At 42.7% G+C, this 18,318-nt stretch overlaps 1 protein-coding gene across 2 annotated transcripts in view; it reads left to right on the forward strand.

The window, feature by feature from the left end:
• RTEL1 (regulator of telomere elongation helicase 1) overlaps window positions 1-18,318 on the forward strand; it is a 135,917-nt gene that overhangs the window by 50,105 nt on the left and 67,494 nt on the right. For both annotated transcript variants that reach the window (XM_087928839.1, XM_087928840.1), the window contains exons 15-17: window positions 3,564-3,626; window positions 7,202-7,280; window positions 11,633-11,765. In XM_087928839.1, coding sequence (XP_087784965.1) covers window positions 3,564-3,626; window positions 7,202-7,280; window positions 11,633-11,765 — 275 coding nt within the window. The remainder of the gene's footprint in view (window positions 1-3,563; window positions 3,627-7,201; window positions 7,281-11,632; window positions 11,766-18,318) is intronic.

Here is an 18,318-nt window from a genome sequence, read left to right on the forward strand (position 1 = left end):
TTATTGATAAATTAATACTGCTGCCTATTCAACCAGGGCGACTCGAGGCGGCTTACGCAATGTAAAACCTTATTAAAACTAAAATTAAAACCAGAAAACAATAAAAACTAACCAAAAGATTCAAATAAATTAGTAAAGTACAATAGAACACAATTTGGGAAAAGCAAAAACCAACACACACACACACATACACACATACACACACACTCCCTGATGACAGCAGATCACACCAGCCATTTGATGGGCTCCATCCCTCTCTGGGTTCCCCAGACCCGCTGGCAAAACCAGATCTTCAGTGCCTTTCGGAAGAGTATTAGTGAGGGGGCCATTCTAATCTCTGGGGGAATGATATCTCAGAGAGACGGAGCCACCACGGAGGAGGCCCTTCTGGGTCCCACCAGGTGTATCTCCCTCAGGGGTGGGACCCGCAAGATTCCCTGCCTCCTCACTCTAATGCAGGGGTAGTCAACTTTTTTATACCTACCGCCCACTTTTGTATCTCTGTTAATAGTAAAGTTTTCTCTAACCGCCCACCGGTTCCACAGTAATGGTGATTTATAAAGTAGGGGACAGAACCGCTACCGCCCACCATGAAAGCTGGAACGCCCACACGTGGGCGGTAGGGACCAGGTTGACTGCTCTAATGGGTCGGGTAGAAGTGACCAGCCAGAGGCGCTTTATGCCGGTTGCAGCGTCCCGTCCCGTCCCCCGCGGATCCTGCGAACACCTTTCGCAAACCTTCTGAAAAGCGAAGCCAGTGAGGAAGCCAGATTCACTTAGCCACCGGATTATGAACAACTGCACAACGATTCACTTTAACAACTCGCGGCAAACAAAGTTGCAAAATGGGACAAAACTCAAGTTAACAGATGTCTCACTTTGCGACATAAACGTTGGCCTCAATTGGGGTCGTAAGTCGAGGACTGCCTGTACAAAGGGCTGAGCAAGGACTAAAATGTGCTGAGCAAGGACGGTTACAAATAGCAACTGTGAGAGGGATCTTGGAGTCCTAGTGGACAATCATTTAAATATGAGAGTGTGCTGCAGCGGCTCCAAAAATCCAACAGTCCAACAGTTGCATAAACAGGGATAGAATTAAGGTCACATGAAGTGTTAATCCTGATTTATAAGGCCACACTTGGAATCCTGCATCCAGTTTTAGTTGCCACAATGAAAAAAAAGATACTGAGACCCAGAGTTCAGCGAAGAGCAGCGAAGATGATGAAGGAACTGGAGGCTGAAACATATGAAGAACGGTGGCTGGAACTAGGTATGTCTAGTCTTATGAAAAGAAGGACTTGGGGTGATATAATAGCTGCGTTCCAATATCTCAGGGGCTGCCCCAAAGAAGAGGAGGGAGTCAAGCTATTCTCCAAAGCACCTGAGGGCAGGATAAGAATTAATCGAGAGAAGCAACTTTAGGAGAGATTTCCTGACAGAACAATTAACCAGTGGAACTGCTTGACTCCAGAAGTAAATACTCCCAACACTGGAAGCTTTTAAGAAGAGATTGGACAACCATTTGTCTGAAATGGGCTAGGGTTTCCTTCCTAAGTAGGTTGGGCTAAGTAGGTTGGGCTAGAAGACCTCCAAGGTCCCTTCCAAGTCTGCTATTCTATTAGGTTAAAACAAATTGAGCAGGTTATGGAAACAGAGCTACTGGGTGTAGAAGCGACCTGACTAAAGAATCTTATCTCCCTTCGGATACTTTAATAATATATTTTTGCATAAAACTACGTTCTCTTCCACCCTTCTGTTCTTTCAGTCCCCCTCAAGGGCTGCTCTGATCGTCCTCATTATCATTTTAAGACATTCTAAAATGAAAATGGTAAAAGGAATAGTAAATTCGGAGCGAAGCACTAGGCGTTCTCACAGCAGGAGCCAAAAAAATATCCCCTGTTCTTTAATTCCAGCTATTTTAATTTTTTTTACGCCATCTGTATGGCCGTAGAAGCTTATACTCTGCAGTATGAAAAAAAGTCCATGAAAACAATCCGAATTTGTCAAAAATAGCCCCAAAGGCTAGCAGGAGGATCTTACTTGGGTCACAGACCCACAAATTAATGCTTCTTACTCGACCACAGTCGAGCCCAACATTTTCTGTGGCTGAGCAAGACATTGGTTAAGTGTGTTTTGCTCCATTTGACGACCCTTCTTGCCACAGTTGTTAAGTGAATCACTGCATTTGTTAAATTAGTAATTGGGTTGATAAGTGAACCTGGCTTCCCCATTGACTTTGCTTGTCAGAAGTTCGCAAAGCGGGATAAGGTGACTCTGGGACTCTGCCAGGCACCTGAATTTTGATTACATGGTCATGGGGATGCTGCAAAGATCATGAAAAACAGTCCTCAGGCACTTTCTCCAGTGCCGTTCTTAACTTTGAACGCTCACTAAATGAATTGTTGTAAATCAAGGACTAACTCTACTGGGAAATTCCTGAGGCATCTGTTGGAAACCTAAGAGGAACTGTTTAAGATATGCAAAATGGGCCAGTAAATGGTCCCCATTCCCACTATAGAGGTCAGTGGTGGCTGAAAGTCAGGCTAATCATGATAAGAAACCGATGTTAATCACCCTCAGATCACAAATAGATCTAAAACAGAATGAGAATGGCTTTTACCGGAAGTCAGAAAATTCATTAAGAAAAACATCCCTACCAATACAGAGAGAATATTTGCATCTCAGGGTTGGGCTTTGGGGTTCCAGATGCTCTCTGAGCTTGGTTGTTTTCCTGCGGGCGTTTCATTACCTGACTAGGTAATATAATCAGTGCTAGAAGTGAGGGGGCTTGCTCTCTGCTTATATGCAAGTGGATTGCCCTGTTGGTGTCGGGAGAGTTCTTCGTGGTTCCTTGTATATTGTTGGATTGTTTATCTCGGTAGTTCCTTGATTTGGGTTTACAGGTTGTTTGTTGGTCTAATATTCATCTCGGTGTTGATCTCTGCTTATCTGGATGTTGATTGCTGGCTGGTGAGGAAGTGTTTTGGTCTTTCTGTTTCCTTTTTAGCTTTCTGATTGTCTCTTTTGAATGGTATATATATTGTATATGTTGTTTATCCCTATGTGCTTGTTGATGGCTGATCAGACAGGAGTGCCAAGCTTCCAGGACTCCTCTAAGGCTTTTGGATTTAGCTTAGTCTGAGATGCTTGGTCTCCTGGCAATTGTCCCAAAGTCATCCAGCTTGCTTTCATGCCTAAATAGGGGCTGGAACTCACCGTCTCCTGGTGATTGGCTCAAAATCACCTAGCTGGCATTCATGACGAAAATGGGACTAGAACTCACAGTCTTCTGGCAACCACCCTGTTGCCTTAACCACCAGCCTAGGCTGACTATTGGTTACTTTTTTCCAAAATAAATAAACTGCTTTAAAAGTGCACATTTTAAATGTTGTTTTTAGTTTCTGATTGCGGAGTTAAGGCCATGAAAGACCACCGAGCCAGCAAAGTCATAATCATGAAATCTTTTTTTGCTGATAGGGGGAAGGCATTTTCAAATATTACTTTACTAGGAACGTGGCTGGATTTGTCATCCATTTAATTCTAGTTTTTTTATTCTTTTGTAGACTGTTTTTAATCTTGGTCCATCAGAAGGGGTGCCTGACTGTGAGGTATCAAAATACTATAAGGTAAGTAACACCTTTGTAAGGCAGTGGCATATTCTTTAGCTGCTAGAAAATCAGAATATGATTTGTAAATCCTTTCAGTAGGCTAAGCAAGAGTTATTTGAAGTGAAATGGCACCTAAATTGAACATATTACATTAATTTTAATGGCCACTCCATTTTAAAGAAATGGAAAGCACAGGTTTCACAGCTCTTCAGTTTAACCACCGGGGTTTTATAAGACTTTTTTTGTACCACCTTTATTATTTTCGTAAATAACTGAAGAGGGTGAACGTATCTAATATTCCTTCCTCCTCCTATTTTGTCCACAACAGCAATCCTCTGAGGTGGGATGGGCTAAGAGAGAGAGGAGTGGCCTAAAATCATAGTCTCCTTGGGGTTGGTCCAAAGTCACCCAGTGGCTTTCATGCCTAAGGCAGGATTAGAACTCAGAGCCTCCTGGCTCAAAATCACCCAGCAGCTTTCATGCCTAACGTGGGACGAGAATTCACTGTCTCCTGGTTTCTAGCCTGGTCCCTTAGCTGCTAGATCAAACCGGCTGCTAGTTACTCTTTTCTAAACTTCAGTCCATCTGTTTGAGCTGGAGGCTAAATGCAGACCCAGAGAGCTGCCCAAGGAGTTGCTGATCCAGTTCTACAGAGGAATGATTGAGTCTGTCGTCTGCACCTCTATCACTGTCTGGCTTGGCTCTGCAATCCAACAGGACAGATACAGACTTCAGAGGGTAATTAGGACTGCAGAAAAAACAATTACTACCAACCTGCCTTCCATGGAGGACCTATATCCTGCACGAGTCAAAAAGAGGGCTGTGGAAATATTTACAGACCGCTCACAATCCCGGACATAAACTGTTTCAACTCCTTCCCTCAAAATGACGCTATAGAGCATTGCACACCAGAACAACTAGACACAAGAACAGTTTTTTTCCCGAACGCCATCGCTCCGCTAAACAAATAATTCCCTCAACATTGTTCAACTATTACAAAGTCTGCACTATTATTACCATTATTATTCTCATCATTCCTTATCACCCATCCCCTCCCACTTGTGATTGTAGGACTGTAACTTTGTCGCTTGTATTCTTACCATTTATATTGACTGTTTCCTAGTATGATTGGATTGTTGATTGTACCCTATGACTATCATTAAGTGTTGGACCTGATGATTCTTGATTCTTAACGAATGTCTCTTTTCTTTTATGTACACTGATAGCCTATGCACCAAAGACAAATTCCTTGTGTGTCCAATCATATTTGGCCAATAAAGTATTCTATTCTATTCTATTCTATTCTATTCTATTCTATTCTATTCTATTTTATAATCTATTCTATTCTCTTTCTTCTATTCTATTCTCTATTCTCTATTCTATTCTATTTTATAATCTATTCTATTCTATTCTATTCTCTATTCTCTTCTATTTTATAATCTATTCTCTATTCTATTCTATTTTATAACCTATTCTATTCTCTATTCTATTCTCTATTCTATCTTCTATTCTATTCTCTATTCTCTATTCTATTCTATTTTATAATCTATTCTCTCTATTCTATTCTATTCTATTCTATTCTATTCTCTATTCTATTCTATCTATCTATTCTATTCTATTCTCTATTCTCTTCTATTTTATAATCTATTCTCTATTCTATTCTATTTTATAACCTATTCTATTCTCTTTCTTCTATTCTATTCTATTCTCTATTCTATTCTATTTTATCTATTCTATTCTCTATTCTATTCTATTTTATAATCTATTCTATTCTATTCTATTCTATTCTATTCTCTATTCTATTCTCTCTATTCTATTCTATTCTCTATTCTCTATTCTCTATTCTCTATTCTTTATTCTCTATTCTTTATTCTCTATTCTATTCTATTCTATTCTCTATTCTATTCTATTCTTTATTCTCTATTCTATTCTATTCTAAGAGGGAAAGGTTTACTACCACTGTTTACAGATTTAAGCAAACAGATCATGCATGTTATTGGATATAACAGTGATATCATTAAACGATACGGGCCACTGCAAACCTTTGTCTGGGTCCAGCATATAACACATTTCATGCAGTGCCTCTCAACCTTAGCAACTAAGATGATTAAAGGCCTGGGGACTAAAACATATGAAGAACGGTTACAGGATTTGGGTTTGGCTAGTCTAGAGAAGAGAAGGCCTAAGGGACGTGGTCGCAGGATTCCAGTATTAGAGGGGCTGCCACAAAGAAGTGGGGCTCAACTTATTTTCCAAAGCATCAGAGGGCAGGACAAGAAACAATGGGAAAAAAATCGTGGGCGCTTCATCGCTGGAGGTTTTTAAGAAGAAACTGGACAGCCACTTGTCTGAAATAGTATAGAGTCTCCTGCTTGAGCAGGAGGCTGGACTAGAAGACCTCCAAGGTACCTTCCAGCTCTATTTTGATTGATTGGTTGAACTTCAGGATGATTCTGGGTGTTGAAGTTCACATATTTTAAAGTCGCCAATGTTGAGAAACACCGACTTAATGAGGCCATTAAAGCCTTAGAAAGCCAGTTTGTTAAGGGTTAAAGATTCCAGGCTAGAAACCAGGAGGCGATGAGTTCTAGTCCTACCTTAGCCGTGAAAGCTGGCTGGGTGACTTTGAGCCAGTCAGGCCAATTCACCTCCCAGGGTCGTCGTTGTGGGGAAAATAGGGGGAACAAGGAATATTAGGTACGGTTGCTGCCTATTTATAAAAATAATCAGGGTGGGCTACAAATAAATAACTATTAGGTAATGCGACAGAACCAAAAGGACCGAGCTTTTGAAAAACAAAGAGACAGCTTTTCAAAAACATGGCTTATTTTTAGGAGTTGTTTACATTTTCAGAGCTTTGTTCAATACTCATGGTGTTTTTCTATTTGTCAGTATTCTTTGGCTTTTTTACAACATGTTATTAGTTGAGCTGACAGTTTAATTCCCCTGAACGTGTCTATTTGGGTTGGAGAATTTTAGTCTGATTGCTCAAATTCTCCTTTACGATGATTCCTGAATAGTCATCCCTAACTTGGAAGGGCAGGAATTGTAAACTAAAGAATTTGGTTCACATTCATCAGAGTAAATGGACCTAATAACTCTTATGGAATGCAAACTGTATTTGGATGGTGGTTTACACTCCTTTTATGGACCCGCACTGGGGACGCGGTGGCTCCGTGCATAAGACTCTGAGCTTGTCGATCAGAAAGGTCGGCAGTTTGGCGGTTCGAACCCCCAGCGCCGTGTTATGGAGTGAGCTCCCGTTCCTTGTCCCAATGGCTTCTGCCAACCTAGCAGTTCGAAAGCATGTGAAGATGCAAGTAGGAAAATAGGGACCCCTTTGGTGGGAAGGGAACAGCGTTCCATGCGCCTTTGGCGTATAGTCATGCCCGGCCACGTGATCTCGGAGACGTCTTCGGACAACGCTGGCTCTTCTTTGGCTTTGTAACGGAGATGAGCACCGCCCGCCAGAGCTGGAAACAACCAGCACGTACGTGCGAGGGGAACCTTTACCTTTAGACCCCCATTGAGACATTGTGATGCGGGTTCATCCCCAGTTCTTTGATGTTATCTTCCCCCGCTTCATTCTCCAGGTCCATATCCGTCTTGATGAAAACAAAAAATGGAAGCCCCGGACCGATTTGTGGAACTCCTTGCCAGTGAAAAAACAAGGTAAACTGGATGTTAAACGCGTTGCAGCTTGGCATAAAATACAGCGGTTGGTTTATTTGGCGGTTAACTTAGCATGTCTTTAATGATGAACGCTATGGGAGGCTAACGAAGTCTGTGGAGATTCTCACCCACCCAGGTCATAGTTGTGTCAAAGGTGCTTTTTCGAAAGACAACTGGATGATGTTTCTCCTTGAGGAACGAAGAAGTTTCACTTCTTGTTCAAGAAACCTCATCAGTCGGGACTGGGTGGTGGGATTACCTTTTCCTTCCATTGCCCCCCCCAAAGTCCTGCTAGAACCGATGAAGCTTCTCGGATGAGAAGTGAAATGTCTTCTTATTCTTCCTCAAGGAAAAAACAATCCTTTTGAAAAAGCACCTTGGAAAACTACAGCTAGTCTTTGACTTAACATAATTTCTATCGATAAGCGAGACGGATGTTAAGTGAATTTTGCTCCATTTCAACAACCTGTTTTTGCCACAGTTGTTAAATGAATCGCTGGAGTTGTTCAGTTAGTAAGATGGTTGTTAAGTGATTCTGGCTTCTCCGTTGACTTGGCTTGCCAGAAAATCTCAAAAGGGGACCCCAGGGCACTGCAGCCATCATAAATATGAGTTGCCAAGCATCTGAATTTTGATCACAGGACAGTGCGGATGCTGCAATAGGCATGTGAAAAACGGTCATAACTCTTTTTTTTTTTTCAGTGCCGTTGTAACTTCGAATGGTCACTAAATGAACTGTTGTAAGCCGTGGACTACCTGTATTGGAGACCGTTTCTTCCTTGGGCTTCTATGCATCAGTAGTTATTGTGGCCCACCAGCGGCTAGTGGAGCTGGCGGAAGACTCGGACAGTGAGGAGGTTGGGGAGGAACATGGGCCAGTCCTGGAGTTTGGGGAAGGTTCTGATGAGGGCTCTGCGTCGGAGGCAGAGATGGGGCCAGGGCCGTCTGGCAGTCATCAGTTGCCTTCGGAGTCTGAGATCAGTGGGACAGAAGAACAGCTGGAGCCTGTTTCCGATGTGCGCATGCACAGAGCTGCCAGACGAAGGGAACAGCTAAGGAACAAGGGTTGACTCGGGAGTAAAGGCACAGGTGGACGGTGAATGGCCTCTTCCATAGGGAATAAAGAGGAGCGAAAGGGAAGTGGTATTAGTAGGAGACAATTAGTTCATTTAATTAGGGTGAAGATTTGTTCCCGACTCCTTGTCAAGTAATTGCTGCTACAGCGTGGCATTTGGAAGATATCGGCCTGGCAACTCTTCAAGCCTGATAAGGTCTGTGGTTGTAATTCCCCCTTGAAAGACTTGTTTGCCGGGACTTTGCTGGGTGTGAATGAATTGATTTTGTGAAGCCTAGGTCAGAACAGTGGTGTCCTTTCCTGGACTGAGAAGTCTTAATTGTGGCCCTAGGTCGAGGACTACCAGTAGTAATAACACTGGAGAGAAAGAGAGTTGTAAAGTCCACCACAGCTGCGACTGTGTGCAACAAGCAAGACATTTGATTGCATGTAACCTATTGTGAGCTTTATGAGGTCGGTGGGGCAATTCAGGGGTACCACTCAGGTAATGAGGTAGAACAACAAAAGGTAACAGGGCTGTGAAAGAACCGAGAGGCATATTCCATCAACAGAGCTTCTCTGCAGGGAGTTATTTTCCTTTGCTTTTCCGAAACAATGCTTGTTTTTTTTTTTCTTTTTCTTCTTAAGTGGGCCTTGCCCTTAGTTCCTGGAACATTTGTAAACATGCCGTTTCAGAACACAGATTTCTTGGAAAAAGGAAACAAAAAAGAATTGGTTTTTTGTGTGTGTTTTGGTTCTGTTTGGATAATATTGCAGAGTAGCGTTAAAGTGGATAAGGCTTGCATGCAAGCAACCCTGGGAACAGAGCCCACAATTTTGATGTTGGATTTTAATAAATTGTGATGAGCTCAGCTAAATGACTGTCCATTATGGGCCTTTTAAATGGGCTTCGCTGATTGTACAGGTCGTTCTCGAATTGAGCCTAAAATTTCTGCTGTTAAGCGAGACATCTATTAAGTGAGCCCCCACCCCACCCCTTTTTTTTAAACAACCTTTCTTGCCACAGCTATTAAGTGAATCACTGCAGTTGTTAAATTAACGACACGATTGTTGAGCGAATCCGGCTTCCCCATTGACTTTGCTTTTCAAAAGGTCACAAAAGAGGATCACATGACCCAGGAACCTTGTAACTGTCATAAATACGAGTTGCCAAGCATCCTAATTTCGATGATGTGACGGTGGGGATGCTGCGATGGTCGTAAGTGTGACAAATGATCGTAAAGTCACTTTTTCAATCGCCGTTGTAACTTCGGTCACTACATGAACTGTTGTAAGTCAAGGACTACCTGTATAGAATTTCTGGCTAGTGTACTCTGTTTCCCTTTTGCGTGACAGCAGAACCAAATCAAAGTTGCATGTAGGGATGGCTTCATAGAGAAATCAAGTTTCCAGCGAATGAACCCAAAGAAATCTGAATTCTTAAGACTTGGATGCACCTCAAAGGACTTCTTTATTGAGGACACCATATCGGCACCTATTAAAGGAAACCCAACTCTAAATAGCTCCCACGGTTTCAGCATAATTAAAAGAAGAAATAAACTCAACCCCAAGCGTCACAGATCACATTTAGCCTATCCAGGCACTCCTTCCTTGATCTTATCCGTTCCCTGTGGAGATGACCTTGGTTGCCATGAGAAAGCTCTCTGTTATGTCTAGTAGGGTATTCCAACCTCCTTCCCCTTCTCCGTGGCAACTGAGGAATAGTAAAATGGCTTCAGCCAGGTTCGGTTCGAAGTTGACCCTGTGATGATGTTACTTAGTTGGATAATGAAAAGTATGCAAAAAAAGGCCCAGAGAGCACAAAGGACTCTACTCTTGTAAAGATCTGATGTGGGCCAGAGAAAAGATATAAAATTCTACTTAGAGTAACAGGGTTGAAAGGGACCTTGGAGGTCTTCTAGTCCAACCCCCTGCTTAGGCGGGAAACCCTACAGCAGAGGTTGCCAACCTTTTATATACCTCAGGGACACCGAACTCATAATTTTAAATCCCGAGGATCAGAGACCCTGGGAAAATCCCCAAAAAAGTCTGCAGGAAAATTCCCCATTCCCATTTTCCTACGGATCAATCGTTCTTTATTTGGGATCGCAGGATACCGTCTCCAGCTCCGTTCTCACTGGGAGAGAGAAAGAGAGACTTTTGGCTTTATGCAAAGAAAGCAGCAGAAGCAGCAGAAGTCTTTCTTTCTCTCCCCCAAACTCTGCCAGAAATGAGTCTTTGCCGGCGCAGCCTCTTGGAGCAGGAGGCCTTGCAGGGTGCCAAAGGCTCATTTCTGGCTGAGTTTGGGGGAGAGAAAGAAAGACTTCTGCAGCTTTCCTTGCATGCAGCCAAAAGTAGAAGAAGAAAGAATTGGAAAGAAGCAACCCAGTGGCCAGGCTAGGCACGTGGGGCAAGTTTCCTCCCTCCACCCTTTCCCCCCTTCCCTCACTACCTCGTGTTGTTCGCAATGCAAACGACGCAAGCCTTTTGTTCCCACGGGCCATGTGGGCGGCGCAGCCTTGTGTTCCCGCGCAGCCTGGATTAATTGCTTTGGGGGTGACCTTTCTCTGCGGACCACCAAAATTTTCTCATGGACCACCAGTGGTCCCCAGCCCACTGGTTGGCGACCATTGCCCTACACCACTTCAGACAAATAGTTGTCCAATCTCTTTTGAAAAAACTTCCAGTGTTGGAGCACTTACAACTTCTGGAGGCAAGTTGTTCCACTGATTAATTATTTTGTCAGGAAATTGTTCCTTAGTTCTAAGTTGCTTCTCTCCTTGATTAGTTTCCACCCGTTGCTTCTTGTCCTGCCCCCAGGTGCGTTGGAGAATAGCTTGACTCCCTCTTCTTTGGGGCAGCCCCCGAGATATTGGAACCCTGCTATCATGTCCCCATCAGCCCTTCTTTTCATCAGACTAGACATACCCACTTCCTGCAACCATTCTTCATATGTTTTAGCCTCCAGCCCCCTAATCCTCTTTGTTGCTCTTCTCTGCACTCTTTCCAGAGTCTCAACATCTTTTTTACATCGTGGCGACCAAAACTGGATGCAGGATTCCAAGTGTGGCTTTACTAAGGCCTTATAAAGTAGTATTAACACTTCACCTGATCTTGATTCTATCCCTCTGTTTATGCAGCCTAGGACTGTGTTGGCTCATATTTATTATTGTATTGCATTTAGTTCTTCCTAGCTAGATTAGCAAAAACAAAGTTATTCCAGTTTAATAGATGCTCGACATGTAAATGCATGCAAATCATTACTTTCATCTTTAATTTTTTCATTCATTGGATACAGGGAAAATCTTGAGCTACTGGTGTTTCAGCCCTGGATTCAGCATGCAGGAATTGGTTCGCCAGGGAGTCCGCAGCATCATTCTGACGAGCGGGACCCTTTCCCCGCTATCCACGTTTGCTTTGGAGATGCAGATGTGAGTCCTGCTTTATTTCCTTTTTTGAATTAATTAAAAATAATAATCAATAGGATGCTTCAATCAAGGTGACTCCAAAGTGGGTGTAAAGGCAGCTGCTGCTGAAGCCCAGGCGGTAGCAACAATATTAAGTATTTATTAGAGCCGTGGCGGCGCAGTGGATAGAATGCAGTATTGTAGGCTGATTCTGCCCGCTGTCAGGAGTTCGATCCTGACTGGCTTAAGGTTAACTCAGCCTTCTGTCCTCCCGAGGTCGGTAAAATGAGGATACAGGTTGTTAGGGACAAGATGCTGCCATTGTAACCCACGCAGAGAGGGCTTGTAAGGTTTACAGTCAGTTGTCACACTTATGACCATCGCAACATCTCCATGGTCACATGATCAAAATTCAGGCACTTGGTAACTGGCATATATTTATGACAGTTGCACTATCCTGGGGTCATGTGATCAGCATTTGTAACCTGCTATCTTAATCCTCTTCCTGTCCACCAGACATTCCAAGCTCCTCTGGTCGCTTTGCTCTCTGGGAAGCAGCCTCTCTCACCTGGGAATCCAGACTACATTCCACCCCATCATGGGAGCTAGGAAGCTTGCCTTTTCCATAGGAGCCCATACCCTGTGGAAATGTTTGCGTTTTTTTTCCATCCCAACATTGGATACGGAGAGGTGGTGTGAGAGGCTTTAACGAGGGATTCTAGGTTGCATGTTTCACTTTGGAGCAAGGGCTTTAATGTTGATGGTTTTATTATATTTATGCATTATTGTATTATGAATATCCTTTTAATTGCTGATTGAGAGCTTCCCAGAATTCAGTATAAGATGGTCAGCTTTGTTTGTTTGTTTGTTCATTCTTTGTGTGTTTAATGTTTATGGTTTTATTTTACTTTATTTCTAATATCTAGTTAACAGATAACATAATTAGAGTTGGAAGAGACCTTGTAGGTCATTTAGTCCAACCCCCTGCCCAAGCGGGAGACCCTACACCATTTCTGACAGATGGGAGTCCAGTCTCTTATTGAAAGTCTCAAGTGATGACGCTCCCACAACTTCCGAGGGCAACTTCTGTTCCATAGGTTGATTGTTCTCACTGTCAGAAATTTTCTCCCTATTTCCAGATTGAATCTCTCCTTGTTCAGTTTCCATCTATTATTCCTTGTCTGATCTTCAGGTGCTTTAGAAAATAGCTTGATCCCTTCCTCCTCCCTGTGGCAGCCCCTCAAATATTGGAAGATACTATCCTGTCTCCCCCGGTCCTTCTCTTCCTTAGACTAGCCAGGCCCAGTTCTTGCAACCGTTCTTCATGTTTTAGTCTCCGGTCCCCTAATCATCCTGGTTGCTCTTCTCTGTACTTTTTCTAGAGTCTCAACATCTCTTTTTATAATGTGGTGACCAAAACTGGATGCAGTACTCTAGGTGTGGTCTTACTAAGGCTTTATAGAGTGGTATTAGTACCTCCCTTGATCTCAATTGTATCCCTCTGTTAATACAATTTAGGATTGCATTTGCTTTTTTGGCTGCTGCTGCACACGGCTGGCTCCTCTTTCGCTGGTTGTCCACTAAGACTCCCAGATCCCTCTCACAGTTCCTGCTATTGAGTCTGGTTTCACCCAGTCTATATGTGTCCTTTGGGTTTTTCTTGCCTAAGTGTAGGACTTTACTTTTCTCTACATTGAATTTCATTTTGTTAGATACGGCCCAGTGTTCGAGTGTGTCAAGATCCATCTGGATCTTGAGCCGATCTTCTTGGGTGTTAGCTATTCCTGCCAGCTTAGTATCATCTGCAAATTTGGTAAGTTCCCCTTCTATTCCCTCATTTAAGTCGTTCATGAAGATATTGAAGAGTCCTGGGCCTAAGACAGAACCTTGTGGCATCCCACTGCTTACTTCCCTCCATGGAGACTTAGACCCATTCAGGTCTACTCGTTGAGTACGGTTTGTCAGCCAGTTGCGAGTCCATCTAGTGGTGGTGTTATCTATTCTTCTAATTGCTGATTGGGAGCTTCCCAAAGTTCAGGATAAGATGGTCAGTTTTACTATTTTATTTTACTATTTTATTTTATTTAATGATATACACCATAGTTCAGGGGTTCCCAACCTGGGGTGCTCGCACCCCCTGAGGGTGCAAGACGATATTCCATGGGGTGCGAGAAAAGTCCAGGTAAATAATAGGATATTGGCTATATGTTGGCATTTTTATTTATTATTTATTTCAGGGGGTGCGAGGTTCGAGTGAAATTTCTTTAGGGGTGAAAAAAAGGTCAGGAACCACTGCCATAGATGTACGCCCCGATCAAATGACTCTGGGCAGCTTAGAGATTGCAAAAAGATAAACAGAAAAGCAGTTAACATTTTAAAATTGTGACTCTATTGTTTTATTTTTATTGTTTTATTCCCTCATTGTTTACCCAGAGGGGGGAAGTTTCCCGCTCCCCCCTCCGGTGTTATTGTTGTAAGCAACCCAGAATAGCCCCACAGCAAGTTGGGCAGCAAATACATTCCACACATAAATAAACAAATTAACAAACAAATAAATGCAAATGCTTTAAATAAGTAAATATAGTCCCAATTTGAATAGAGGTCTTGCAGTTAAGGCACCAGACTAGAAAGCCAATGAGTTCTAGTCCCCGCTTAGCTATGAAAATGCGCTCTCTCTTTCTCTCTTTCTCTCCCTCCCCCTCTCTCTCTCCCAACCTGCCTCAGAGGGTTGTTGTAGGGAAAATAGGAGAAGGAGGTGTGTTTCATAGGTTCTCTACCTTGAATAATTTGTAAAAACAATAAATTTATTTATCACAAATGAATAAATACATTTTAAAAGCCATACAGCAAAATCCATAGCCAAGGTATTCCTGCATCCATTGATAACATTCAATGCAACCGCTGCTCTCCTGGTCCCCACATGATGGCGACCTACAATAAAACAAATATATCTGAGCGTCTGTGGAGATTCTCAAGTTATCCAGCTCACTGTTTGTCCCAAAGATGCTTTTTTTTCCAGAATGCAACTGGACTTTCTTTTTTTTTCTTCTTCTTCTTCTTTTCCTTGAAGGCGTTTCACTTTTTCTCATCCAGGAAACTTCTCGTCCAGGTTTCTTGGGTGAGAAGTGAAATGTCTTCAAGAAAAAACAAAGTCCCTTTGCCTCTTGCAAAAGCACCTTCGGGACATGAATATTTAAGGTTTAAACCATTCCAAATAATGTGATATTTCTGGTCCTGGAAGCTCTCCAAGCCTTAATTCCCAGAGCTTAAAGATCTTCCAGGAAAACTTTTTCAAGGCTTCCTGAAGACCTTGAAAACTGGAGATTCCCTGGTCTTCCAGGGCAAGCTGTTGCAAATCAGCCTCCAGACACAAATCATCTATATAAAATAAAATGGTTTTGTTTGGAAGCAACTTTTGCCCCGGGGTTGAAATAATATTGACAGCAGCGATACTCAAAGAGGAAAAACTAAGGGATTTTCCACGGTTGTCACTATCTCCCCGGTTCCTGTTACAGAACAATGTGTTTGTTTGTTTCTGCAATTGTCAAGAAATCTTATTGCCTGCCCATTGTAATTGCTAGACATTGTTGCAACTCAGACTTGGCTCGCCAACACTCAGTATTGCTGTGCCCGGAAATGTCATTAGAACACCTGAAGGTTTTATCGTGCCTGGTGGACTTGTAAAAAAGCCAGAAATGTCTGGGTTCAAATGCAGATAGCAATAGAAAGAATTGTAAAACTCAACTTTAAGTTCAACTTTACTTACTGGGATTAATGGACATTAATCCGGTCCAAAAGGACCCTGGGAGATTATTCTTGTTTGTTTTTGTTTGCTGATCTCCTTCAAATATGCATTTATACTTGATCACTGTTACGGGAATATTATATGTTGTTCAGTCGCTCAGTTGTGTCAGACTCACGACCCCATGGTCCACAGCACACCAGGCTCCCCTGTCCTCCTCTTGGGCCTCCCAAAGGGGCTTATTTCCCAGGCTTCAATCACTTCCTATGCTGTTTTTGTGCCTGCATGTATGTATGCGTTAAATTTTGCAGCTACTAAGATTGTTCGGTTCAATTTTGCAGCTACTAAGATTGTTAGACGAGCAGGCACAAAAACAGCCTGGGAAGTGATTGAAGCCTGGGAAACAGCCCCCTCCTCATCAGTCAACAGGAGTGCTGATTTATCAACAGCTTATCAAGTACTTTTAGGGACGTGGTGGCTCAGTGGCTAAGACACTGAGCTTGTTGATCAGAAAGGTTGCAGTTCGGCGGTTCAAATCCCAGCGCCGTGAAACGGAGTGAGCTCCCATTACTTGTCCCAGCTTCTTCCAACCTAGCAGTTCGAAAGCATGTAAAAAAAAAATGCAAGTAGAAAAATAGGGACCCCTTTGGTGGGAAGAGAACAGTATTCCGTGCACTTTCGAAGGCGTTTAGTCATCCCAGCAACATGACCACGGAGACGTCTTCGGACAGCGCCAGTTCTTCGGCTTTGTAATGGGGATGAGCACTGCCCCCACTAGAGCCGGAAACGACTAGCATGTAGATGTGAGGGGAACCTTTACCTTTAGCTATCAACTATTTAGGATGCCAGCACAGGAAAACAACATCTAATGACTTAAAAGCCAACCACCAACACACCCCAATCAACATCAAAAAAGGTACCATATAAATAACACACATAGAACAGCCCAAAGCTTTACACATCCTGCGGGAGGGAAGTACATTGAGTTGGAAAGCTCAGAAGAGTAAATCTCTGGTCCCAGTGACTGACCCAGATTGGATCCTGCAACATTACCTCAGCCATGTACAGGTTGATTTATGATGTGTGGTTTTGCATGCTGCCTGCATCCTGCCGATGGTTTAGTTTACTTTGTTGACATTGCACCTCATACAACGAAATCAAACGCCATCTTCAGTGCACCTCATGACCATGAAAATAAACACAAACACACATCCTTCACACTCTACACATTGAACCGAAAATGGGGCTTCACTTGTTTGCCTGAACTGGTTTCCGGCATGCCACGGCCCCGTTGCTGGTCCAGGTAGAATAGAATAGCTTTATTGTCTCTTGGAAGGTATGCTTATTGGCATCCATTAAAATGAAATTTCGTTGCATAAAGTTCTCAGAAGAGTCTCCACCTCCAATATACACTACATAAACGTGACAAAATAAGTAAAGGGATGCTGCAATGTTTTTAAGTGTGGAAAACCATCAGAGGTCACTTTTTCGGTGCCGTTGTAACTTTTGTAAGGTTCAGCTATAATTTAAGATTATGATGTGCCAAAAATGGAACTTAAGCAGAGGCTTTGAAGAACAAAATCTAACTTTTATGGCTGATATTCTCGTGCAGAATCAGAAATGCAAATAAGATCTCCTCAGTCACTCTGAAGGCGAACCTCTGAGGAATTTCCTTCATCTCATTCACGCACACACAAGGCAACAGTCCCCTTTTCCTCCCCCCTAAAAAAAATTTTCTATTCGCCTAGGAGATTGCAATCTTCCCCATTCCCCGGTTCAAGCCTCTTTGGAGCGTTCAGGTTTGAATGGAAGCAGGATTTGCCAACGTACGACCAGGTCGAAATCACCGGTTCAAGCTTACCGGGAGCGCTCTTGACTTGGTCACTGGTCCTCGTTGGTTTCTCCTTCTGTCCACCGTTGTGAAGGCCTGCCGAGCCTCAAAAGGGGGTTCGGCTTGTGAGGTGCTGAATGCAGCTATCTTGAAGGAACGATGCGTCCAAGCCCCACGTTTGTGCGCCGAATGTAAGGTTCAGCTATAACTTAAGATCACGATGTGCCAAAAATGAACTTAAGCAGAGGCTTTGAAGAACAAAATCTAACTTTTATTGATCAATAAGAGGGTAAGACCTCTCCTCTCATACACACAGATATGTGAGGAAAGTTACAAAGCATATAGGCGAAAGTAACTCTTCTTATACCTTAAGATTCTTTTTGAAGTAGAGTAATTGCCTTGTAAAACACTCTTAAGTTGGATTTACATCTTTCCTGCAGCAAGACAAATGTCCTCCTGGCCCTTGTTTATCTTTCAGTATCCTTTCTCCTATTTATTGTCTGTTAATCGATCACAACTGGCCATTTAAGAGGGCTATTAACAGCATACTCCAAAGGGTGTATATTGCTCCAGATGTGTAGGGGGTTACTTTCCCAGGGAGTACATTCCATTCAGATTGATTTAGATGGGATAATCATGTGTCTCTCTCATATGAGACAGATGTAACTCATTGCAGGCTAGTTTTACAACACAAAGGTTAGAGAAATATTTTCCACAACAGCAAGATAAGAAATGCCTAGAGAGATAAATGCTTCTACATACATAGGAAAACAACTGCCTAACATCAAGATAAGACATGCTTACAGAGTAACTCTCCACTTTCTCTCTATAATATTTTTTAATTTCTTTCCTTTATTTATTACCCTAACACTTTGAACAGTCATTAAACGAACCATCGTAAGTTGAGGGCTACCTGTATGTTTGCCTTCATTCTACATTTGTTTGTTTATATACATAAAGGCAAAATACCAATCACACATCATCACAAAATCTCCAGAACTGTA

The sequence above is a fragment of the Pseudonaja textilis genome, chromosome 3 (genome assembly GCF_049901715.1).
Source record: "Pseudonaja textilis isolate UNSWEBS1 chromosome 3, rPseTex1.2, whole genome shotgun sequence".
In the NCBI taxonomy this organism is placed as follows: Eukaryota; Metazoa; Chordata; class Lepidosauria; order Squamata; family Elapidae; genus Pseudonaja; species Pseudonaja textilis.